Here is a 23432-nt window from a genome sequence, read left to right on the forward strand (position 1 = left end):
TCTCACACACACACTCACACACACTGTCACATACAGGCTGCGACTGTGCCCTTTTACCACCGTCTTCAAGCTTTTGAGGAGAAAATGAGCGTTGAAGGAGAAACACGTGGTTTCTATTAAGTCAGGTTCTTCATGGGCTGAGTGTAAGGCAAAGAGTGAGACTGAGTATGGAAATCAAAGCCAACGGATGGGAGCATATTTTTCTTTCAAAATATTTTATGTACTGAAGTTTGCACAACATCTTGGCAATGACAGCAAGCCTGTGTAAGGAGGTATTTTGTGTTTCATAGCTAACATAAGGGCAAAAAAATGTAGCGGCAGCCAAATATTACTTCCATCATGAGCAGAAAGAATGTGTCTGGTAGAATACATGGTAAGGCCCATGGGCTAGAGACTACAAGGTTTAAAAATCTACAAAATTCCAAAAGAGAGCTTATCCTTATTTTTATATCTTTTAGTATTGTAAAGGAATGAAACTAAATTTGGCATAGTCCATCTGTTTGATTAGAGAGAGAAAGAAACAGTTACATTTTCTTGGCATGCAGGTCTTTTATAAATCTTAGCAGAGGGTGGTTTTCCAGATTTCACTGGAAATTATTTTGATGGTGATCACCAATTCTGCCAACATCAAGCATTCGGTCCACCACTTTTCTTTCTCTTTGTTTTTCCCCTAAATGCATTCTTAATCTTTAGAACATAGAAGACTGCCTAGCACATAGGAGATACTCAGTAAAATTTATCAAATTCATTAATGGATGGAGGGATGGATGCACAGGTGACAAGACTGGGCATAAGGAGATCTGGACTTTAATCCTAAGACAGTAGTATCATACCACCTAATGCAAATTATTATACATTACTTTTTACTGCAGTAAATTTCAGTATATATGTGGTGTTTGTAATGTATGTATCATAGATTCCCAGATAAAATGTAAGCCAGAGATTTTTTTTTTTCTTTTTTGGCCATGCTGTGCAGCACATGAGATAGTTCATCAATACTCCCTACATTGGGACTTTGGCATCTTAACCACCAGACCACCAGGGAAGTCCCCAGAGATCTTTTTTTAATTGAACTATAGTTGATTTACAATGTTGTGTTTGTTTCCGGTGCACAGCAAAGTGATTCAGTTTATATACACATAATTTATATATATAAACCCATATATACACATATGGGCTTCCCTGGTGCTCAGATAGTAAAGAATCTGCCTGCGGGTTCGGTCCCTGGGTCAGGAAGATCCCCTGGAGATGGGAATGGCAACGCACTCCAGTACTCTTGCCTGGAGAAGTCCATGGACAGAATAGTCTGGCAGACTGTAGTCCATGGTGGTCGAAAAGAGTTAGACACAACTGAGCAACTAACACAGAGACACACAGACACACACACACACATTTATATATATATATTCAGTTTTATGTACATACATATTCAGTTTTATGTATATATATACAAGATATTATAGAAACCATTATAATTCATTACAAGACATTGATTATAGTTTCCTATACTATAATAAGACCTTGTTGTTTATCTCTTTTATGTATAGTAGTATCTGCTAATCCTGAATTTCTAATTTGTCTCTTTCTCCATACTCCTGTCCCCTTTGGTAACTATAAGTTTTTTTTTTCTATGGCTGAGAATGTGTTTGTTTTGTAAATAAGTTCATTTGTATCAATTTTTTAGATTCCATATATAAGTGTATCATATATATGTCTGTGTCTGATTTACTTCACTTAGTATGATAATCTCTAGGTCTATCCATGTTGCCTAGATGGCATAATTTTGTTCTTTTTTATGGCTGAGTAATATTCCAGTGTGTGTGTGTGTGTGTGTGTGCGCGCGCATATATGCATGCATAGGTTTCCCACTTGCAATGCAGGAGCCACAGGCGATGCCACTTTGATCCCTGAGTCAGAAAGATCCCCAGGAGGAGGGCATGGCACTTGAGTATTCCTGCCTAGAGAATTCCATGGACAGAGGAATCTGATGGGCTACAGTCCATAGTGTTGCAAAGAGTTGGACATGACTGCAGCTACATAGCACACGTGCACGAGTGTACACCATATCTTCTTTATCCATATAAGTATTGATGGACATGGAGGCTATTTCCATGTCTTGGCTATTGTAAATAGTGCCACTATGAATATTGGGGTGCATGTATCTTTTCAAATTATTTTTTAAAATTTAACGTTTTGGCTAAAACAGTTTTCATGGAGTATAATGCTGAAATCAACAACAATAAGTTCTCTTTACTTTCACATTCCACTTACCAATACAGCCAATAGTCATTTAATTATATTAATTTCCCTTTAATTTCATGGATTTGTAAAAAAATTAACTTCCGATCAATACACAATAAATTAGGTCATTCTTCCTTGTACAATTTACATTTAACATAGTGCCTGAATCATAATAGATACTTAATCATATTTGCTAAATAAAATATTAAAATTACCCATCAAAACAGAATTTTCATCTCTTCCAGATCGATGGTAACTCTATCGTTAGCTTTTTAAGAACTGTTTTCCACAGGGGCTGCACCAGTGTACAATCCCATCAGCAGTGTAGGAAGATTCCCTTTCCTCCACACCCTCTCCCATTTATTGTTAGTAGATTTTTTGATGATGGTCTTTCTGACTGGTGTGACGTGATACCACAGTATAGTTTTGATTTCTCTAATAATCAGGGATTTGATTTAGGTCATACCTGAATGGTCTAGTGGTTTTCCCTACTTTCTTCAATTTAAGTCTGAATTTGGCAATAAGGAGTTCATGATCTGAGCCACAGTCAGCTCCCAGTCTTGTTTTTGTTGACTGTATAGAGCTTCTCCATCTTTGACTGCAAAGAATATAATCAATCTGATTTCGGTGTTGACCATCTGGTGATGTCCATGTGTAGAGTCTTCTCTTGTGTTGTTGGAAGAGGGTGTTTGCTATGACCAGTGCGTTTTCTTGGCAAAACTCTATTAGTCTTTGCCCTGCTTCATTCCGCATTCCAAGGCCAAATTTGCCTGTTACTCCAGGTGTTTCTTGACTTCCTATGTTTGCATTCTAGTCACCTATAATGAAAAGGACATCTTTTTGGGGTGTTAGTTCTAAAAGGTCTTGTAGGTCTTCATAGAACCATTCAACGTCAGCTTCTTCAGCATTACTGGTTGGGGCATAGACTTGGAGATCAGCCCTGGGTGTTCTTTGGAAGGAATGATGCTCAAGCTGAAACTCCAGTACTTTAGCCACCTCATGCAAGGAGCTGACTCATTGGAAAAGACTCTGATGCTGGGAGAGATTGAGGGCAGGAGGAGAAGGGGACGACAGAGGATGAGATGGCTGGATGGCATCACCGACTCAATGGACATGAGTCTGAGTGAACTCCGGGAGTTGGTGATGGATAGGGAGGCCTGGTGTGCTGCGATTCATGGGGTTGCAGAGTCGGACACAACTGAGCGACTGAACTGAACTGAACTGAACTGACTAATGAGGGATGTTGAGCATCTTTCCATGTGCCTGTTGGCCATCTGTATGTCTTCTTTAAAATATAAAGCCAGAGATTTTAACTTCAAATGCGCACATGGGCTGGATAACTAATAGAAAGGAGGGGGAAACGGCGCAAGTAATAAAAATAAGGAATAGTGGAGACTATGGTCACCTGCAGAGCACGAGGGCCTCTCAGTGTTTTTGAAACGATGGGCGCTGAACATAACACACGTGCAGTCCAAGTGCGTGTACAGCACAAGCTCCTTCACAAAAGTAACAGTTTCTAAAATATCTCTGCTCTACACAAATACAGAGATAGGGAAATAAGAAAAATATTAATTGCTACAATTTATCTAGTGCCTAGAACTGTTCTAAATTTCATCCAGCTTAATCTTAGGTCATAAATATAATTACCTTCATTTTATACAAGGAAATTAAGACATAGTACGTAGTAAATGTATACTGATTGCTCTGTTAAATTGGATGATAAAAACAGCACAGCAAAGAACAAAGTAGTATGACCCTAAGCTGAACCCCCAATCTACGTGAGAGATGCACACTCCAAGGGAGAGTCTTGGTGGCTTGCAGGACAATCTTTCCCAAAAGTCGTAATAGATTTAAGGCTGAGAGCTCTGACTGAACATTGGGCACAGATGTGTTAGGAATAGTTCCGTTCCTTTAAGCTGCTCAGGCGATGTTCCTACTCCAGTTGTCTCCTAGTCACTCAGTCATGTCCGATTCCTTGCGACCCCATGGACTGCAGCATCCCAGGCTTCCCTGTTCTTCGCCATCTCCTAGAATTTGCTCAAATACTTGTCCATTGAGTCGGTGATGCCATCCAACCGTATCATCCTTTGTTGCCCTCTTCTTCCCCTGCCCTCAATCTTTCCCAGCATCAGGGTCTTTTCCAGTGAGTCGGTTCTTCACATCACACGGCCAAAGTATTGGAGCTTCAACTTGAGCGTCAGTCTTTCCAGTGAATATTCAAGGAAAGTGATTTCCTTTAGGATTGACTGGTTTGATCTCCTTGCTGTCCAAAGGACTCTCAAGAGTCTTCTCCAGCACCACAATTTGAAAGCATCCAGTTCTTTGACACTCAGCCTTCTTTATGTTCCAACTCTCGCATCCATACATGACTACTGGAAAGACCATAGCTTTGACTATACAGACCTTTGTTGGCAAAATGATGTCTCTATTTTTTTAATATGCTGTCTAGGTTTGTCATAGCTTTTTCCTACCTCAGAGCTGACTCTAATTATTTTTCATGAACTGGTGAGGAGGAGCACCTGCTTCCAGTCCCCCCATCTCTGCCTTTTTCCCCAAAACATGCCTTTTCTAGGTGCCTGATTGAGAGTTACCCCTGAAAGGAATGCTCAACACACGTTTGCTGCCCAGAGAGATGGCTTGGCCCAGAGTATGAAGCTCTAGCTCTTCCTGTCTCAACTAAAAGACAGTATAGTGATTGAGAACTGGATTTCTGGAGTCAGGCAGGCCTGACTTAATATTCCTCAGCTACTTAAAGCTAGTGATCTCTCAGAGGCAGATTTCTTATCTGTAAAATTAGGATGAAAATACTAGTTCTTGCTCATTGTTCTGTGAGGACGATGAATTGAAATAAATCACCTAAGCCATGAAGCCAGCTAAGCCATACCCATAAGCCACTAAGCACAGTGCATATGTGCTCATGTTCAGTTGTGTTGGACTCTTTGTGACCCCTTGGACTGTAGCCCCTCAGGCTCCTCTGTCTATGGGATTTCCCAGGCAAGAATACTGGAGTGGGTTGCCATTTCCTTTTCCAGGGGATCTTTCCAACCCAGGGATTGAACCCAGGTCTCCTGCATTGGCAGGCAGATTCTTTACCACTGAGCCACTTGGGAAGCTCCATAAGCACAGTGACTGGCCTGTAACAAACCTTAGTGCATAGTCATTTTAGAATTATTTTGTATCCCTTTGCCTTTGAGGCAGTTGGTGAACTCTGTATCCCCAGGGATTACTAAAGCAAGACCACATACCCAGGTTTTGGACTGGTGGCTTTTTTTTTTTTTTTTTTTTTAGCTCAACAGATAACTAAAGAAAGAGAAGGCAAGTCCACACATGGATTACCTACTGCTTACCACTCATCAGACATCATGGGAGCTGCTTTATCTTTTTAATCTCTTGTAACCTCACACAGTCCAGGTGGGAATGAAAGTTGAATTTTATTGCTCCCATATATCTAGTGTTTCTCCAAGAGCATTCCCTGGACCCATGAGCATTAGAATCCCCTGAGTAGGTATCTGATCTGCAGCCTCAGAGTTTCTGGAGCAAGGCAGATCCTTTGACTTAGTACTTGTATCATTTATCTAAAACTTGAGTTTATATTTTCTTGTATTTGATGTGTAAACATGTCATTTCTTCCTGGTAAGTTCTCCAAAATGAGGACTATGTTTTCTAGTTTTCTTGTAACCCCAACAGTGTACAGCTCAATCTTATATACACAGACCTTTGGGAATTAGTAAAATCTCTGGCTGGGTTTAGCTTTGTGCCCTGCAATGTCCTGACCTGTCAATGCCGAAAGATTGATAGATACCTCAAATCAGAATGGCAGTTCACCAATACTATTTAATATACAACGGTGAGTCTTTGACCAATAACTTCTAATTGTCAGTGGTGGTCTTTTCTTTTAATGTGCTGCAGTTCCTGTCTTATTGATCAGGGAGGAAAATTAACAAATCTGGACATTAACCCTCCAGATTCCTCTACCCATGAAATTCTCCAGGCAAGAATACTGGAATGGGTTGCCATGCCCTCCTCCAGGGGATCTTCCCAACCCAGGGAGTGAATCTGGGTCTCCTGCATTGCATTATCATCTGCATTATCATCTGAGCCACTGGGGAAACAAACCCCTGAAAGGTGAAACCCCTAACAAGTTTCAGTGTTTGTGAAATAGAAACTCACAGGTTCTCCTTATCACAGAAAGCTAGGCCCCTTCTGTCCAAAATGGTTATTCAACATTTAAATACATGAATTGAAATTATTTTTATTGCAGGATCAGCCATGGTAGGGGCTAACTTTAGGGAAAAGGAAGAACTTGTTACTTTATGATATGTTTGTTCCTGAGCAATTGAGAGGTTTGCCGTATGTTTTTACGATAATTTTCTTTGAGGTTCCATAAACACCTTCTGGAATGTGGAGGTTCCATCATCAGAGTCATATGAGAGCTTTTCCAGTTCCCTAATGTCATTAACCCAGCTGCTTTGGTTGCTGTGACATGCAATTATTTCTCCTACATTTAAAAAGTGATTCTCTGATCTCCAACCCATTAACCTTGTTTGATCTTAACAAGCTGAAAAATGTTTGGAATCTAAGCTTATGATCTTGGCGTGACTTTTTTTCTTTTAATTCACAGTAGCTTTCCGCTCCCCCTCCCTTTCTCTTTTTCAGGATCAACACTCTGTGGTAGGCCAGAATGCGGGCCCCAGTCCAAGTCCCAACCCCTGCTCAAATCCAAACACTGGAAGTGGTTACATGAACTCCCAGCAATCACTGTTGAATCAGCAATTGATGGGAAAGAAACAGACTCTACAGAGGCAGATCATGGAGCAGAAACAGCAGCTTCTCCTCCAGCAGCAGATGCTGGCTGATGCGGTAAAATGTCCTCCTAATTCCTACTGTGCATACCTGTTGGCCCAACAGAGGGAATTCATCAGTTTCCATTTCTACTTGCTGCCTTGTATCTGTGTCCCTCTATGGCACAGCAACCAGGGTGCCTTAACTGTAAGAGAGATTAATTCCATACACAAAGAGCTACAGGGCAAAAAAAAAAAAAAAAAAAACTTGATTTACCAGGTGCTGGACAGTTGGAATCCACAGCACCTGGGCTGATTAGCCCTGCCCAGCCCAAGAATGTTCAGAACCACCACATGGGCCTTGGAATCAGGAAAAAGAAACTAGTGTTGTTCCACAGTGCCAAGGGGCAGAAAATAGGGACAAAACTTTAATCAACTCAAATCCAAACTGATTTTAGAGATAAAAGAGTTTTCAAAGCAGCTTAAAAGCCAATGTGGAGTTCCAAAACTTAAAATTTGGTTTCCAAAATAAAGCATCTCAGAATAGATTTCTTTTTTTTTTTTTTTTTTAAGGAGACTGAAAGTGTATTTCCCACTTTCATTACATTTAAGTAGCCTTACCTTAAAGGCAAGGTCATTTTTTCCCACCTATCACCTAAGTATGTGCTCATCCCTTCTGTATTCTCAAACTCATACTTTCAACTGATCTAAACTCTTCCTGCCTCCTAAGACCAAAGCCCTTTCTTCAGATTTTCTTCATTCCCTTCAAACTGTTTGGCCAAATTAAAGAAGAAAGAGGAAAATTAACCATCTCCAGGTTGATAGAGCTAAGGTACATAGAAAATAAAATGACAAATTTATCCTCAAGGAGCTTTGCGGTAAGCAGAAACCCAGGTGTAATAAGGGCTATAATTCATTCAGTAAATATTTACTAATTCACAATGGGGCTACAGCCATAAACAAGACAACTCTGTCTTTGTCCTTAAGGAGCTTAGAGCCTTCTGGGGGTGTCAAACAGGCAATTGTAATATATATGATTAAACACTGTGATGTGGAAACTACCAGAAATGGTTTCAGAGAGGAAGTTATAGCTACTGAAGATCTGAAGGTGAAGAAGGAGATGGAAGGAAGAACAGGGGAGTGTCGAACCAGAAGAACCAGCATATTCAAAGACTCAGGCACAATAAAGTATACAACATATTAGGCTTGCTGAGGGAGGTCATGTATACACAGATAGGGAATGAGGTTAGGAGGACAGGGATCAGAGACCAGAGGCATTTGCAAATCAGAATTTGCATTGTCTGAAAAGCAATGAAGAGGACTTCAAAGCATTTTAAACAAGTACTTGATTCAGAGTCGATTTGCAGCATACTAAGCACTGGTGGCTCAGAGGTTAAAGCGTCTCCCTGCAAGGTGGGAGACCAGGGTTCAATCCCTGGGTCGGCAAAATCCCCTGGAGAAGGAAATGGCAACCCACTCCAGTATTCTTGCCTGGAGAATCCCGTGGACGGAGGAGCCTGGTAGGTTACAGTCCACAGGGTCACAAAGAGTCAGACACGACTGAGCGACTTCACTTTCACTTTCACTTTCAAGCACTTTCCAAGTAGCACTAGTGGTAAAGAACCTGCCTGCCAATTCAGGAGACATAAGAGATGTGGGTTCAATCCCTGGGGTCAGGAACATCCCCTGGAGGAGCGCATGGCAACCCACTCCAGTAGCCTGGAGAATCCCAGGGACAGAGGAACCTGGCAGACTACGGTCCAAAGGGTCACAAAGAATCAGACACGACTGAAGTAACTTAGCAACAAATAAGTACATGATTCAGATTTGATTTGCATTATAATAAAGGTATAAAGGGCTCCCCAGGTGGTTCAGTGGTAAAGATTCTGCCTGCCAACGAGAGAGACACAGGTTTGATCCCTGGGTTGGGAAAATTCCCTGGAGAAGGAAATGGCAATCCACTCCAGTATTCTTGCCTAGGAAATCCCATGAACAGAGGAGCCTGGTGGGCTACAGTCTATGGGGTCCCAAAGAGTTGGTTTTTGGGGGGCTTTCCCTGGTGGTTCAGACTGTAAAGAAGCCGCCTACAATGCAGGAGTTACGGATTTGATCCCTGGGTCGGGAGGGTGGCTGGAGACCAAAAGGTATAACCTAATGTGTGTATTCGTTGGTTAGTTTGAGACTGTATTACGAAATATTTAATTTATAATGAAAAGTATGAATCACAATATAACAATCATTTTTTTTAAGACATGAAAAAATGGAATTAATTTTAGAGTCCAGAGCATGTGAGAAGAAATAGTGAGAAATAAATTTGTTTGACTCAAATAAGGAATAGTGAGTAATAAACTTACAGGGGAACTTGAATGCTGCCCTAAGATATAGGGGAACCACTGACCAGATAGCTAAATGACACAACTAATTTCCACCGTAAATCACAGTTTTGAAAACTCCATTCCTCCTACCCCCTCTCTCCCTTTTGATGGTCTTCATAAACAATACAGCTTGGAAACAAGGGCAGTAGATAAGAAAAACAGATAATCTAAGATTGGCTCACTGGGTACACGTTCATCATTGCCATCAACACTACTAATCTGTTGACTTATAGCAGGCAGAGGCTGAATTTCTGGATTTTCAGCTCGCATTAAAAGGCAAGGAGATGTCCCCTGAGGGTTTTGTCCTGGCCCCATCCTAGCTCCCATGGAGCCCCGGTTGAGTCACCACTGGGACAGGTGCAAAGGGCAGGGGCATAAGCTATGGGAGATGAATGGGAATGAGGCTGCTGCTTTTGTGATTTTTATAAGCCATTCACATTTCTTTTTGTTTGGCCACCATTGAGGGTGCTTGTGCTTTTTAGCATATCCAGGAAGAAACCGTCTTTGATGCCACTTTACATTAGCATATGCTTTGTAGTCATTTGCGGTCAGTTGGCAAAGCTAGATAGGCGCCTAAATTGAGACATTTTTCTCATAAAAGCGTATTATCCTTATTCTCTATTATTCTCCCACCAGTGAGACACAAAGAAGAGAGATGAGTAGAACTTGTTAACAATGGGCATCAGAATCACCAACGTGTTTTGTGTACCTACTATGTGCCAGGCACCATGCTGAGTTTTACAGAATTAAAGGATTAATCCTTTCAAGGGGAGTTTGAGGGAGGTCCTAGAATTATCCACATTTTACATTTTGAGATGGCCAAATTGAAGCAAGACAGATATGGGCCACAGAAGATGATTTCTGTGTTAGCTTTTCGGGTCCAAGATATCAGAATATGAGACACTAGTTGTGAAGTTAAATTTCATGTTGCACAAAAATAATTCACAGGGGTGGCCTGTGGGTTTCCACTTGCTTAGACTGGGGAATCTCTTGCAAACAGAGCTGTCTTCATTCAGTATTGGAGTCTTGCCTTTGCTGCTCTTCACCACAAAGGGAGCACCATGAAGTGACAAGATGTCAGTTCTTTCACAGCCATTTAAGGCCATTTGTGAACAAGTACTTTAAGAAACTCACGTTCCAGAGATACATATGTGACTCTTTGAACAACCTAAGTAACCCCTCAGGAGAACAAAATACCAATAAGTAGGTTGAATATATCCGAAAATAAACCCAGATTTGAAATCTAGTCCTTAATGGAGAACCAAGGGCCTAATTTTCACATGTGTGTGTACATTACTTCTGTTTTCTTGAACAGAAACACCTAATTACATAAGAAAATAGGATGGATGCTTCTGAAAAAGAGAAGACTTCAAAAAGTCCCATGCTTGGCATAAAAATCAAAACTGTCAGCTTGCACAATAGTTTACAGCAGGAATGGTTGAATATTGCCACATTTGGGTTCATGGAACATCTCAAGCTGTTTCTTGAACATTTAGGGTTTGGGCAAAACCAGAAAGAGTTTCACCAACCACTTTTTCCCTTAATTTGTAAACCCATGTTTAAAAGAAATGTAATCCATATGTTTCTGATTCATTTACACTTAGCTCATCAAAATTGTGTTTTATATGAATTACTTGATGCCCCAAATTCCCTCTGAGCCTTTCAAGTCTTTCTCCTTAGAAACAAGAATTTGAATTTGGTTTGTTGTTGTTTTAAAGCCACTTGTTTTCCCTTTATAGTTGATTTATTCAACTTAGAAGGTTTGGAATTTGATGGGAAACAGAAATACATGGTTTAAGTGGGTTCTAAATTAGGTAGTCCACATTTGACTTCCATCTAATTTACCCATCTGTTACAAGGTTTTCTTTTCTATTTATTGATTTTTCTGTAACTATATTGTATCTACTATTGTGAGCAAGAATCCCTTAGAAGACATGGAGTAGTCATCATAATCAACAAGAGTCTGAAATGCACTACTTGGATGTAATCACAAAAACAACAGAATGATCTCTGTTCATTTCCAAGGCAAACCATTCAGTACCACAATAATCCACTGTTTTGCCCCAACCAATAATGTCAAAAAAGCTGAAGTTGAATGGTTCTATGAAGACCTACAAGACCTTCTAGAACTAACACCCCCAAAAGATGTCCTTTTCATCGTAGGGGACTGGAATGCAAAAGTGGGAAGTCAAGAGATAATTGGAGTAACAGGCAAATTTGGCCTTGGAGTACAAAATGAACAGGGCAAAGGCTAACTGAGTTTTGCCAAGAGAATGCCCCGGTCATAGCAAACACCCTCTTCCAACAACAAAAGAGATGACTCTACACATGGACATCACCAGATGGTCAACACTGAAACCAGATTGATTATATTCTTTGCAGCCAAAGATGAAGAAGCTCTATACAGTCAGCAAAAAAAAAAAGACTGGGAGCTGACTATGGCTCCAATCATGAACTTCTTATTGCCAAATTCAGCCTTAAATTAAGGAAAGTAGGGAAAACCACTAAACCATTCAGGTGTGACCTAAATCAAATCCCTTACAATTATACAGTGGAAGTGACAGATAGATTCAAGATATTAGATCTGATAGAGTGCCTGAAGAACTGTGGACGGAGGTTCCTGACATTATACAGGAGGCAATGATTAAGACCATCCCCAAGGAAAAGAAATGCAAAAAGGCAAAATGATTGTCTGAGGAGGCCTTACAAATAGTTGTGAAAAGAAGAGAAGCTAAAGGCAAAGGAGAAAATGAAAGATATCTCCATTTGAATGCACAGTTCCAAAGAATAGCAAGGAGAGATAAGAAAGCCTTCCTCAGTGATCAATGCAAAAAATAGAGGAAAACAATAGAATGGAAAAGACTAGAGATTTCTTCAAGAAAACCAGAGATTCCAAGGGAACATTTCATGCAAAGATGGGCACAAAAAAGGACAGAAATGGTATGGACCTAACAGAAGCAGAAGATATTAAGAAAAGGTGGCAAGAATACACAGAAGAACTATACAAAAAAGATCTTCATGACCCAGATGACCATGATGGTGTGATCACTCACCTAGAGCCAAATATCCTGGAATGTGAAGTCAAGGGGACCTTAAGAAGCATAACTACGAACAGAGCTAATGGAGGTGATGGGATTCCAGTTGAGCTAAAAGATGATGCTGTGAAAGTGCTGCCCTCAATATGCCAGCAAATTTGGAAAACTCAGCAGTGGCCACAGGACTGAAAAAGGTTTTCATTTCAATTGCAAAGAAAGGCAATGCCAAAGGATGTTCAAACTACCACACAATTGCACTCATCTCACACACTAGCAAAGTAATGCTCAAAATTCTCCAAACTATGCTTCAACAGTATGTGAACCAAGAACTTCCAGATGTTCAAGCTGGATTTAGAAAAGGCGGAGAAACCAGACATCAAATGCCAACATCTGTTGAATCATGGAAAAAGCAAAAGAGTTCCAGAAAAACATCTACTTCTGCTTTATTGATTACGCCAAAGCCTTTGACTGTGTGGATCACAACAAACTATGGAAATTCTTAAAGAGATGGAAAATTCTTAAATACTAGACCACCTTACCTGCCTGAGAAATCTGTATGCAGGACAAGAAGCAACAGTTAGAACTGGACATGGAGCAACAGACTGGCTCCAAATAGGAAAAGGAGTATGTCAAGGCTGTATACTGTCACCCTGCTTATTTAACTTATATGCAGAGTACATCATGAGAAACGCTGGGCTGGAAGAAGCACAAACTGGAATCAAGATTGCCAGGAGAAATATCAATCACCTCAGATATGCAGATGACACCACCCTTATGGCAGAAAGTGAACAGGAACCTCTTGATGAAAGTGAAAGTGGAAAGTGAAAAAGTTGGCTTAAAGCTCAACATTCAGAAAACGAAGATTATGGCATCTGGTCCCATCACTTCATGGCAGATAGATGGGGAAACAGTGGAAACAGTGTCAGACTTTATTTTGGGGGGCTCCAAAATCACTGCACATGGTGATCGCAGCCATGAAATTAAAAGATGCTTACTCCTTGGAAGAAAAGTTCTGACCAACCTAGATAGCATGTTGAAAAGCAGAGACATTACTTTGCCAACAAAGGTCCGTCCAGTCAAGGCTATGGTTTTTCCAGTGGTCATGTTATGGATGTGAGAGTTGGACTGTGAAGAAAGCCGAGCACAGAAGAATTGATGCTTTTGAACAGTGTGTTGGAGAAGACTCTTGAGAGTCCCTTGGACTGCAAGGAGATCCAACCAGTCCATTCTGGAGGAGATTAGCCCTGGGATTTCTTTGAAGGGAATGATGCTGAAGCTGAAACTCCAGTACTTTGGCCACCTCATGTGAAGAGTTGACTCATTGGAAAAGACTCTGATGCTGGCAGGGCTTGGAGGCAGGAGGAGAAGGGGAGGACAGAGGATGAGATGGCTGGATGGCATCACTGACTCGATGGACGTGAGTCTGAGTGAACTCCGGGAGTTGGTGATGGACAGGGAGGCCTGGCACGCTGCGATTCATGGGGTGGCAAAGAGTCGGACACGACTGAGCAACTGAACTGAACTGAATAGTCTCCCGGCTGCCTAAGGTCACTTGAGAACACAACTTTGCGTCAATGGCCATGCACAGGAGTTGGAGAAGCCCCACTGGTTAGTTTGTATCTACTGGCTGCCTAGGGCGCAGGCGCAGGAGTTGGACCCATCTCTCTGATTATTTTGTAGCGTATCTGTGAGTTCTCCTGTGCCGTATTGGGGCGTGTCTGGGGTGGGGTTTAGCAATCAGCTTGCATCCTCTTCGGCTAGGCCACCCCTCAGGCCTAACTTCCTACCTAACGCTTCCATTCCTTATTGATCAAGTAGGAATAATCAACCTTATGAAGGGGAAAATGAGATATGTGCAGAATGCCTATGTCAGTTATCTGATAGGTTGAAGTGAAGTCGCTCAGTCGTGTCTGACTCTTTGCGACCCCATGGACTCCTCCGTCCATGGGATTTTCCAGGCAAGAGTACTGGAGTGGGTGGCCATTTCCTTCTCCAGGGAATCTTCCCTACCCAGAGATCGAACCTGGGTCTCCCGTATTGTGGGCAGATGCTTTATCCTCTAAGCCACCAGGGAAGCTTCTAAGGTTATCTCCTCCTATCTCTCAGGTTGCCAAATTTAGCAAATAAAAACACAGAATACCTGAGTGTTCTGCATTTTATCTGACAGTCTTATTCCTGCACCTTCCACACATGGTGGGACCAGAAGTACATAAAGGTAACAAAGTATATCAGGTGTGCTACAAAACAAAACTAGAAATACCCATCTCTGAATTCACAGAAAATCAAAGCTAATTGCAAAGTAAAGAAAATGAGAGTAGTTACTAGACTCAAAACACATGTTGAATGTTGATGAGAGGTAGAAACTAAACTTTTATGAAGGAAATTGAAATCTAAAAGATCAGTCTCTAAATGAGGTCCATGATTCGCCACTGACTTGAAAACATGAAAAAAACAAAACCCCTAAGATCCATGATTCTTAACTATGACTGCAAAATTGTTCTTACCTTTTGAATAACAGTGTTTATTCAGAATTTGTTACCTTTCGAATAATAATATTCTTACCTTTTTGAATAACAATCTATACATTTTTGTAAGTGAGAAACTATACATTTTTATAAGTGAGAAACTAACAATGCAGTTTATTATATTTTCATTTGTGTTTTCTAGGAGAAAATTGCTCCACAAGATCAGATAAACAGACATCTGACAAGGCCACCCCCAGATTATAAAGACCAAAGAAGAAATGCGGGCAACATGCAACCACCTGCTCAGTATTCTGGTAAGTGTTCTTAAAAATTAATAAAAATCCTAACTGTGAAAAGAAGAACACTGTTCAGTGGTTCGTATTCCCTCCTTTCCTCGTTTCATATTTAATTGTAACATCTTTATTAGACTCCTTCTCTAGCTCCCATTTAACTTTCAATCAGGACCAAATTGGACTATTTTTTAGTTCAAGCATCAGTTTTTCCAACTTATTTTTGTTCCTCATTTATGGTTTTCACTGCTCTTGGGATTACCTCTGAGAGTCTAAAAAGCGTAAATATTTTCTAAATGCTAGGTTCAACCATTTTTCTCCCAACAGCGTATTTTGACCCAGACAGTGTAAGATAAGCATACGTTTCACCCTCACTGTCCCATTTGTAACTTGCATAGAGTCCAATCTTTCTGTCTCCACTTTGGGCTCATCTTCCTAAGACAAATAGCCCTATAACCAAAAAATAATCGAAAAGCAAATTATGTCTTTAGGAAGTATCTCAAAAATACCAAAAGTGGATTACATGTAAAATATAAAGCAAGGAACTTCCCTGGTGGTGCAGTGGTTAAGGCCCCTAGTTCCCAATGCGTGGGGCCCAGGTTTGATCCCTGGTCATTTCAGTTCAGTTGCTCAGTCGTGTCTGACTCTTTGCAACCCCATGAATCACAGCACGCCAGGCCTCCCTGTTCACCAACTCCCGGAATTCACTCAGACTCACGTCCATCGAGTCAGTGATGCCATCCAGCCATCTCATCCTCGGTCGTCCCCTTCTCCTCCTGCCCCCAACCCCTCCCAGCATCAGAGTCTTTTCCAGTGAGTCAACTCTTCACATGAGGTGGCCAAAGTACTGGAGTTTCAGCATTAGCACCATTCTTTCCAAAAAAAATCCCAGGGCTGATCTCCTTCAGAATGGACTGGTTGGATCTCCTTGCAGTCCAAGGGACTCTCAAGAGTCTTCTCCAACACCACAGTTCAAAAGCATCAATTCTTCTGCGCTCAGCTTTCTTCACACATGACCACTGGAAAAACCATAGCCTTGACTAGACGGACGTTTGTTGGCAAAATAATGTCTCTGCTTTTCAACATGCTATCTAGGTTGGTCAGAAATTTTCTTCCAAGGAGTAATAATCTTTTAGTTTCATGGCTGCAATCACCATGTGCAGTGATTTTGGAGCCCCCAAAAATAAAGTCTGACACTGTTTCCCCATCTATTTCCCATGAGGTGATGGGACCAGATGCCATGATCTTTGTTTTCTGAATGTTGAGCTTTAAGCCAACTTTTTCACTCTCCTCTTTCACTTTCATCAAGAGGCTTTTTAGTTCCTCTTCGCTTTCTGCCATAAGGGTGGTGTCATCTGCATATCTGAGGTTATTGATATCTCTCCCAGCAATCTTGATTCCAGCTTGTGCTTCTTCTAGCCCAGTGTTTTTCATGAGGTACTCTGCATATAAGTTAAATAAGCAAGGTTTCTTGGTCTCATCGCAGCACTGTTTATAATGGCCAGGACATGGAAGCAACCTACATGTCCGTCAGCAGATGAATGGATAAGAAAGCTGTGGTACATATACACAATGGAGTATTACTCAGCCATTAGAAAGAATACATTTGAATCCATTCTAATGAAGTGGATGAAACTGGAGCCGATTATACAGAGTGAAGTAAGCCAGAAAGAAAAACACCAATACAGTATACTAACACATATATATGGAATTTAGAAAGATGGTAACGATAACCCTGTATGCGAGACAGCAAAAGAGACACAGATGTATAGAACAGTCTTTTGGACTCTGGGAGAGGGAGAGGGTGGGATGATTTGGGAGAATGGCACTGAAACATGTATAATGTCATATAACAAATGAATCACCAGTCTAGGTTCGATGCAGGATACAGGATGCTTGGGGCTGGTGCACTGGGATGACCCAGAGAGATGGTATGGGGAGGGAGGTGGGAGAGGAGTTCATGATTGGGAACACATGTACACCAGTGGTGGATTCGTGTTGATGTATGGCAAAACCAATACAGTATTCTAAAGTAAAATAAAGTAAAATTTAAAAAAAAATTTAAATAAGCAGGGTGACAATATACAGCCTTCACGTGCTCCTTTTCCTATTTGGAGCCAGTCTGTTGTTCCATGTCCAGTTCTAACTGTTGCTTCCTGACCTGCATATAGGTTTCTCAAGAGGCAGGTCAGGTGGTCTGGTATTCCCATCTCTTTCAGAATTTTCCACAGTTGATTGTGATCCACACAGTCAAAGGCTTTGGCATAGTCAATAAAGCAGAAACAGATGTTTTTCTGGAACTCTCTTGCTTTTTCCGTGATCCAGCGGATGTTGGCAATTTGATCTCTGGTTCCTCTGCCTTTTCTAAAACCAGCTTGAACATCAGGGAGTTCACAGTTCACGAATAGCTGAAGCCTGGCTTGGAGAATTTTGAGCATTAGTTTACTAGCATGTAAGATGAGTGCAATTGTGTGGTAGTTTGAGCATTCTTTGGCATTGCCTTTCTTTGGGATTGGAATGAAAACTGACCTTTTCTATTCCTGTGGCCACTGCTGAGTTTTCCAAATTTGCTGGCATATTGAGTGCAGCACTTTCACAGCATCATCTTTCAGGATTTGAAACAGCTCAACTGGAATTCCATCACCTCCACTAGCTTTGTGTGTAGTGATGCTTTCTAAGGCCCACTTGACTTCACATTCCAAGATGTCTGGCTCTAGGTGAGTGATCACATCATTGTGATTATCTTGGTCGTGAAGATCTTTTTTGTACAGTTCTTCCATGTATTCTTGCCACCTCTTCTTAATATCTTCTGCTTCTGTTAGGTCCATACCATTTCTGTCCTTTATCGAGCCCATCTTTGCATGAAATGCTCCCTTGGTATCTCTAATTTTCTTGAAGAGATCTCTAGTCTTTCCCATTCTATTGTTTTCCTCTATTTCTTTGCATTGATCGCTGAGGAAGGCTTTCTTATCTCTTCTTGCTATTCTTTGGAACTCTGCATTCAGATGCTTATATCTTTCCTTTTCTCTTTTGCTTTTCGCTTCTCTTGTTTTCCAGCTATTTGTAAGGCCTCCTCAGACAGCCATTTTGCTTTTTTGCATTTCTTTTCCATGGGGATGGTCTTGATCCCTGTCTCCTGTACAATGTCACGATCCTCCGTCCATAGTTCATCAGGCACTCTATCTATCAGATCCAGTCCCTTAAATCTATTTCTTATTTCCACTGTATAATCATAAGGGATTTGATTTAGGTCATACCTGAATGGTCTAGTGGTTTTCCCTACTTTCTTCAATTTAAGTCTGAATTTGGCAATAAGGAGTTCATGATCTGAGCCACAATCAGCTCCTGGTCTTGTTTTTGTTGACAGTATAGAGCTTCTCCATCTTTGGCTGCAAAGAATATAATCAATCTGATTTCAGTGTTGACCACCTGGTGATGTCCATGTGTAGAGTCTTCTCTTGCGTTGTTGGAAGAGGGTTTTTGCTATAACCAGTGCATTTTCTTGGCAAAACTCTATTAGTCTTTGCCCTGCTTCATTCTGTATTCCAAGGCCTAATTTGCCTGTTACTCCAGGTGTTTCTTGACTTCCTACTTTTGCATTCCAGTCCCCTAAGATGAAAATGATATCTTTTTTTGGGTGTTAGTTCTAAAAGGTCTTGTAGGTCTTCATAAAACCATTCAACTTAAGCTTCTTCAGCATTACTGATTGGGGCATAGACTTGGATTACTGTGATATTGAATGGTTTGCCTTGGAAATGAACAGAGATCATTCTGTCGTTTTTGAGATTGCATCCAAGCACTGCATTTCAGACTCTTGTTGACCATGATGGCAACTCCATTTTTTCTAAGGGATTCCTGCCCGCAGTAGTAGATATAATAGTCATCTCTGTTAAATTCACCCATTCCAGTCCATTTTAGTTCGCTGATTCCTAGAATGTCGACGTTCACCCTTGCCATCTCCTGTTTGACCACTTCCAATTTGCCTTGATTCATGGACCTGACATTCCAGATTCCTATGCAATACTGCTCTTTACAGCATCGGACCTTGCTTCTATCACCAGTCACATCCACAACTAAGTGTTGGTTTTGCTTTGGCTCCATCCCTTCATTCTTTCTGGAGTTATTTCTCCACTGATCTCCAGTAGCATATTGGGCACCTACTGACCTGGGGAGTTCCTCTTTCAGTATCCTATCATTTTGCCTTTTCATACTGTTCATGGGGTTCTCAAAGCAAGACTGCTGAAGTGGTTTGCCATCCCCTTCTCCAGTGGACCACATTCTGTCAGACCTCTCTACCATGACCCGCCCATCTTGGGTGGCCCCATGGGCATGGCTTAGTTTCGTTGAGTTAGACAAGGCTGTGGTCCTAGTATGATTAGATTGACTAGTTTTCTGTGATTATGGTTTCAGTGTGTCTGCCCTCTGATGCTCTCTTACAACACCTACCGTCTTCCTTGGGTTTCTCTTACTTTGGACATGGGGTATCTCTTCACGGCTGCTCCAGCAAAGTGCAGCCGCTGCTCCTTACCTTGGACGAGGGGAATTAAAATCCCACATGTCTCAATGAGGAATTGGCCTGCTGCAACTAAAATTTAGTGCAGCCAAATATATATATATATATATATATGTATATATAAAGCTATGTATATAACATTCAGAAAACTAATATCATGGCATCTGGTCCCGTCACTTCATGGGAAATAGATGGGAAACAGTGTCAGATTTCATTTTGGGGGGCTCCAAATCACTGCAGATGGTGACTGCAGCCATGAAATTAAAAGACACATACTCCTTGGAAGGAAAGTTATGACCAACCTAGATAGCATATTCAAAAGCAGAGACATTACTTTGCCAACTAAGGCCCGTCTAGTCAAGGCTATGGTTTTTCCAGTGGTCGTGTATGGATGTGAGAGTTGGACTGTGGAGAAAGCTGAGCACCGAAGAATTGATTCTTTTGAACTGTGGTGTTGGAGAAGACTCTTGAGGGTCCCTTGGACTGCAAGGTGATCCAACAAGTCCATTCTAAAGGAGATCAGTCCTGGGTGTTCATTGGAAGGAATGATGCTAAAGGCTGAGACCCCAATACTTTGGCCACCTCATGTGAAGATTTGATGCATTGGAAAAGACTCTGATGCTGGGAGGGATTGAGGGCAGGAGGAGAAGGGGAAGACAGAGGGTGAGATGGCTGGATGGCATCACTGACTCAATGGACATGAGTTTGAGTGAACTCCGGGAGTTAGTGATGGACAGGGAGGCCTGGTGTGCTGTGATTCATGGGGTCACAAAGAGTCAGATACGACTGAGCAACTGAACTGAACTGATGTATATATAAAGCAAAACTTCTGAATGGATCTCCCAATATAACATAGATGACAGACACTACCCCTGAAATCTCTCTCCTTCCACTCCCTGAACTCTAAAAAACCTCTCTCAAACCTAGCCTGTGCGGCCCCTGCCTTCTCCTAGTCAGCATCTATTCCAGTCTTTCCTGTCCAGAACTCTGGACCTTCTAATGTAAATTAAGCTTGTCCTCAAGTGTCCCAGATTCTCTCTGCTTTACCTGTTATCTTCATCTGTCCAGGAAACCATAAAGGACATGTTCTAAAGAGGGAGGGGCTGTGAATATTTCTGTTCACTACTATTTTCTGATCCTGTTAAGTGTAGTAATGAATATGTTGTTCTACTTTATTTAAACTCCTTCAAATGCACCAGATTGCCTCCTTCCACTAAAGTTAGGAATGGGATATATGTATTCCATTCTCTAAGATTGGTTTGCCTCAGGGGAAAAACAAGATTCTCTGTTTGAGTCTGTCCTTAAGGAGGTTGAATGACAAGATGGGTTTTATTTGGAACATGGCTTCTTATACCACAGCTTTCTTTGCCCACCAGTGGGCTTAGGGTAAGCTAAGCGCACTTTGAAATATTATGTCTCATTCAAAGTGAATGTTTGGGCTTTTCTTTTCCCAGCCATATGAGATTCCCAGCAAGAGCAGGGAGAGGCTGGCTGGTGGCTCTATGGTGTTGTCAGGGGTCCAGGCTTCTTTGTTTTCTATTCCGCCTTCTTGAGCGTGTAGCTTCCATTGTAAGGGTTGCCTGGTGGCCACCACATCGCCCAGCTTCGTGTCCATATTCCAGGTAGAAAGATGAAAGAAGGGAAAAGGTAAAATGGCCTTCCAAATGAATCAGATTCCCTTTTCAAAGTAGGTTTTTTGGGATACTCAACTAGTAACTTCTGCCTTTAGCCAGAATTTATTCACATGGATCGCCCCACCCCTACCCCATCAGCAAAGAAGATTGGCAAATTGTGGCTTTTCAGCTGGGCACATTGCTGCAAAATGAAGGCTGTGTTTCTAAGGAAGACATGGAGGTTGGTTATTTAGACCCCTAGGTCTCTTCCACAGTGTATATGGGCATTTGATAAGGGAGGCATCCTTAGCATCTAGCTGCTAACTCCCAGATGAGTAAGAATCACTGTGCTCGAGTGCTGTCTTTCCCATGTCTTCTAAGAATGAAATAAACATCAAGCACAACACAAACTCTTTTAACATTCTTTATTTCAATCTCAGGACAATAATAGTCATTTCGGCCAGATGTTAATCTTAGAAATGCTGTATGAAAAGCACCTAGAACAATTTCTACCACATATCAGGAGCTTCTAAATAGTAACTGTGATTAATATTTTGTGATCTTTATGGAAATTCTCTCTTTTCTGATGGTTTAAAAATATAGCTTTCAAGAGGGATAGGATGGGGGAGTGGGAGGGAGGCTTGATTCATGTTGTACAGCAGAAACTAAGACAACATTGTAAAGCACTTATACACCAATTTAAAAGATACTTTGAATGATAAATAATTAATAAATTTTAATAAATAATGTGTGTGCACACACTGTAAAGCACTTATACTCCCATTTAAAAAATACTTTGAATGATAAATAAATGAATAATTTTAAGAGTGTAAAGTAACCTAAATAAAGGGTACAAATTTTGAAAAGAAAAATCGACTTAATAACACCAACCAAATGAATCAACTTTTGAAAGGTGTCCTCTTAATACAGCATGTTCACTCTATTACCATCACCAGCCTAGACTTTGCTCTTACAGGCTATCACCTTTGGAAAGCTGAATTTAGTTGAATTTTTGAAAACTTGATTCTATGCTAATGTCACCGCAGATGTTTGCTGCTTAAGTGACCCTAACAATGAATGTTTTGGAAAAAATAAAAAATAAAAAAAACACAGCTCTACTCACATTTTTAAAATAGGGGGCATCTACAGGAGTGATTTTTAAAGGCTCTAAAGTGTTTCCATAGCATTTCTATAATGGAAATTGCCTTTTCATGAAACCTCCAGATACCAAGATGATATTGCTTAATGTCATTAGCAGCCTGTGAACTCTGAGTTATTGTCCAAGTATCTCCTATCTGACTCTGATCCCTCTTCATTAAACACTGCCCTGCAAACACACACAGGGCCCTGTGCTAAACCTGGAGAGACAAGGAGACACAAGAGACTGCTCCTGCTTTAAGAGGAATGTAGTCTAGCAGCAGGGATTTTTAATCAAACAGCAATAACTTCTGTCTTTCAAGGTGTATACCCTGCTAGCTGTCCTCAAGCAGGAGGGGATGGCCTCGGGTTATAATTGCAGCCCATTCTCTTCTCACACACTGCTATTCTGATTTTCATATGTGTCTAATTATCTGTTTCTCAGCATCTCTGATTTCCAAGTTATAGCTTTGTTTCACTGTCTCATTCATTCACTCAATAATTATTAATTGAATGCACCTTCCACTACAGTTAGAGAATATGATAGTGAACAAAACAGGCAAAAATTCTTTCTCTCATGGAACTTATCATCTAGCAGGCACTTTTATTTACCTTTCTGGCATTCCATTTTTACCTCTCAAGATGTCTTTCTCGTGATGCTTTTAACCTCCTCAAGCCAGGAAGATTTCAGTGTATTGACCAATCACTATCTGATAGGTGGAGCCTCCCTATTTAGCAGGCTGTGATTGAACAGTCCCACATTCAATCACTTATTAACAGGCATCAATGTAGCCTCAACGGCAGCTCCGTGGATTTCCCAGTACAGAAGCTAAATGCTAAGTAGAACTTGAAAGAGCAAACGCTGCTTGAGAGAGGAGGCTGCAATATCAGGGAAAGCTTAGCGAAGGAGCCTGGGCCTTGGCCTGAGCCTTTGAAGAAAAGATAGGGCTTGGTGAAGTAAGAAGGGCATCATGTGAGAAGG

General features: G+C 41.1%; 1 protein-coding gene across 1 annotated transcript in view; it reads left to right on the forward strand.

Moving 5' to 3' along the window:
* Positions 1 to 23432, forward strand: part of MAML2 (mastermind like transcriptional coactivator 2) — a 410701-nt gene that overhangs the window by 381494 nt on the left and 5775 nt on the right. Inside the window, exons 3-4 of the mRNA XM_069554889.1 lie at positions 6898 to 7101; positions 15100 to 15211. Of these exons, the coding sequence (XP_069410990.1) occupies positions 6898 to 7101; positions 15100 to 15211 (316 nt within the window). The remainder of the gene's footprint in view (positions 1 to 6897; positions 7102 to 15099; positions 15212 to 23432) is intronic.

Source organism: Ovis canadensis, chromosome 15, assembly GCF_042477335.2.
Source record: "Ovis canadensis isolate MfBH-ARS-UI-01 breed Bighorn chromosome 15, ARS-UI_OviCan_v2, whole genome shotgun sequence".
Taxonomy (NCBI): domain Eukaryota; kingdom Metazoa; phylum Chordata; class Mammalia; order Artiodactyla; family Bovidae; genus Ovis; species Ovis canadensis.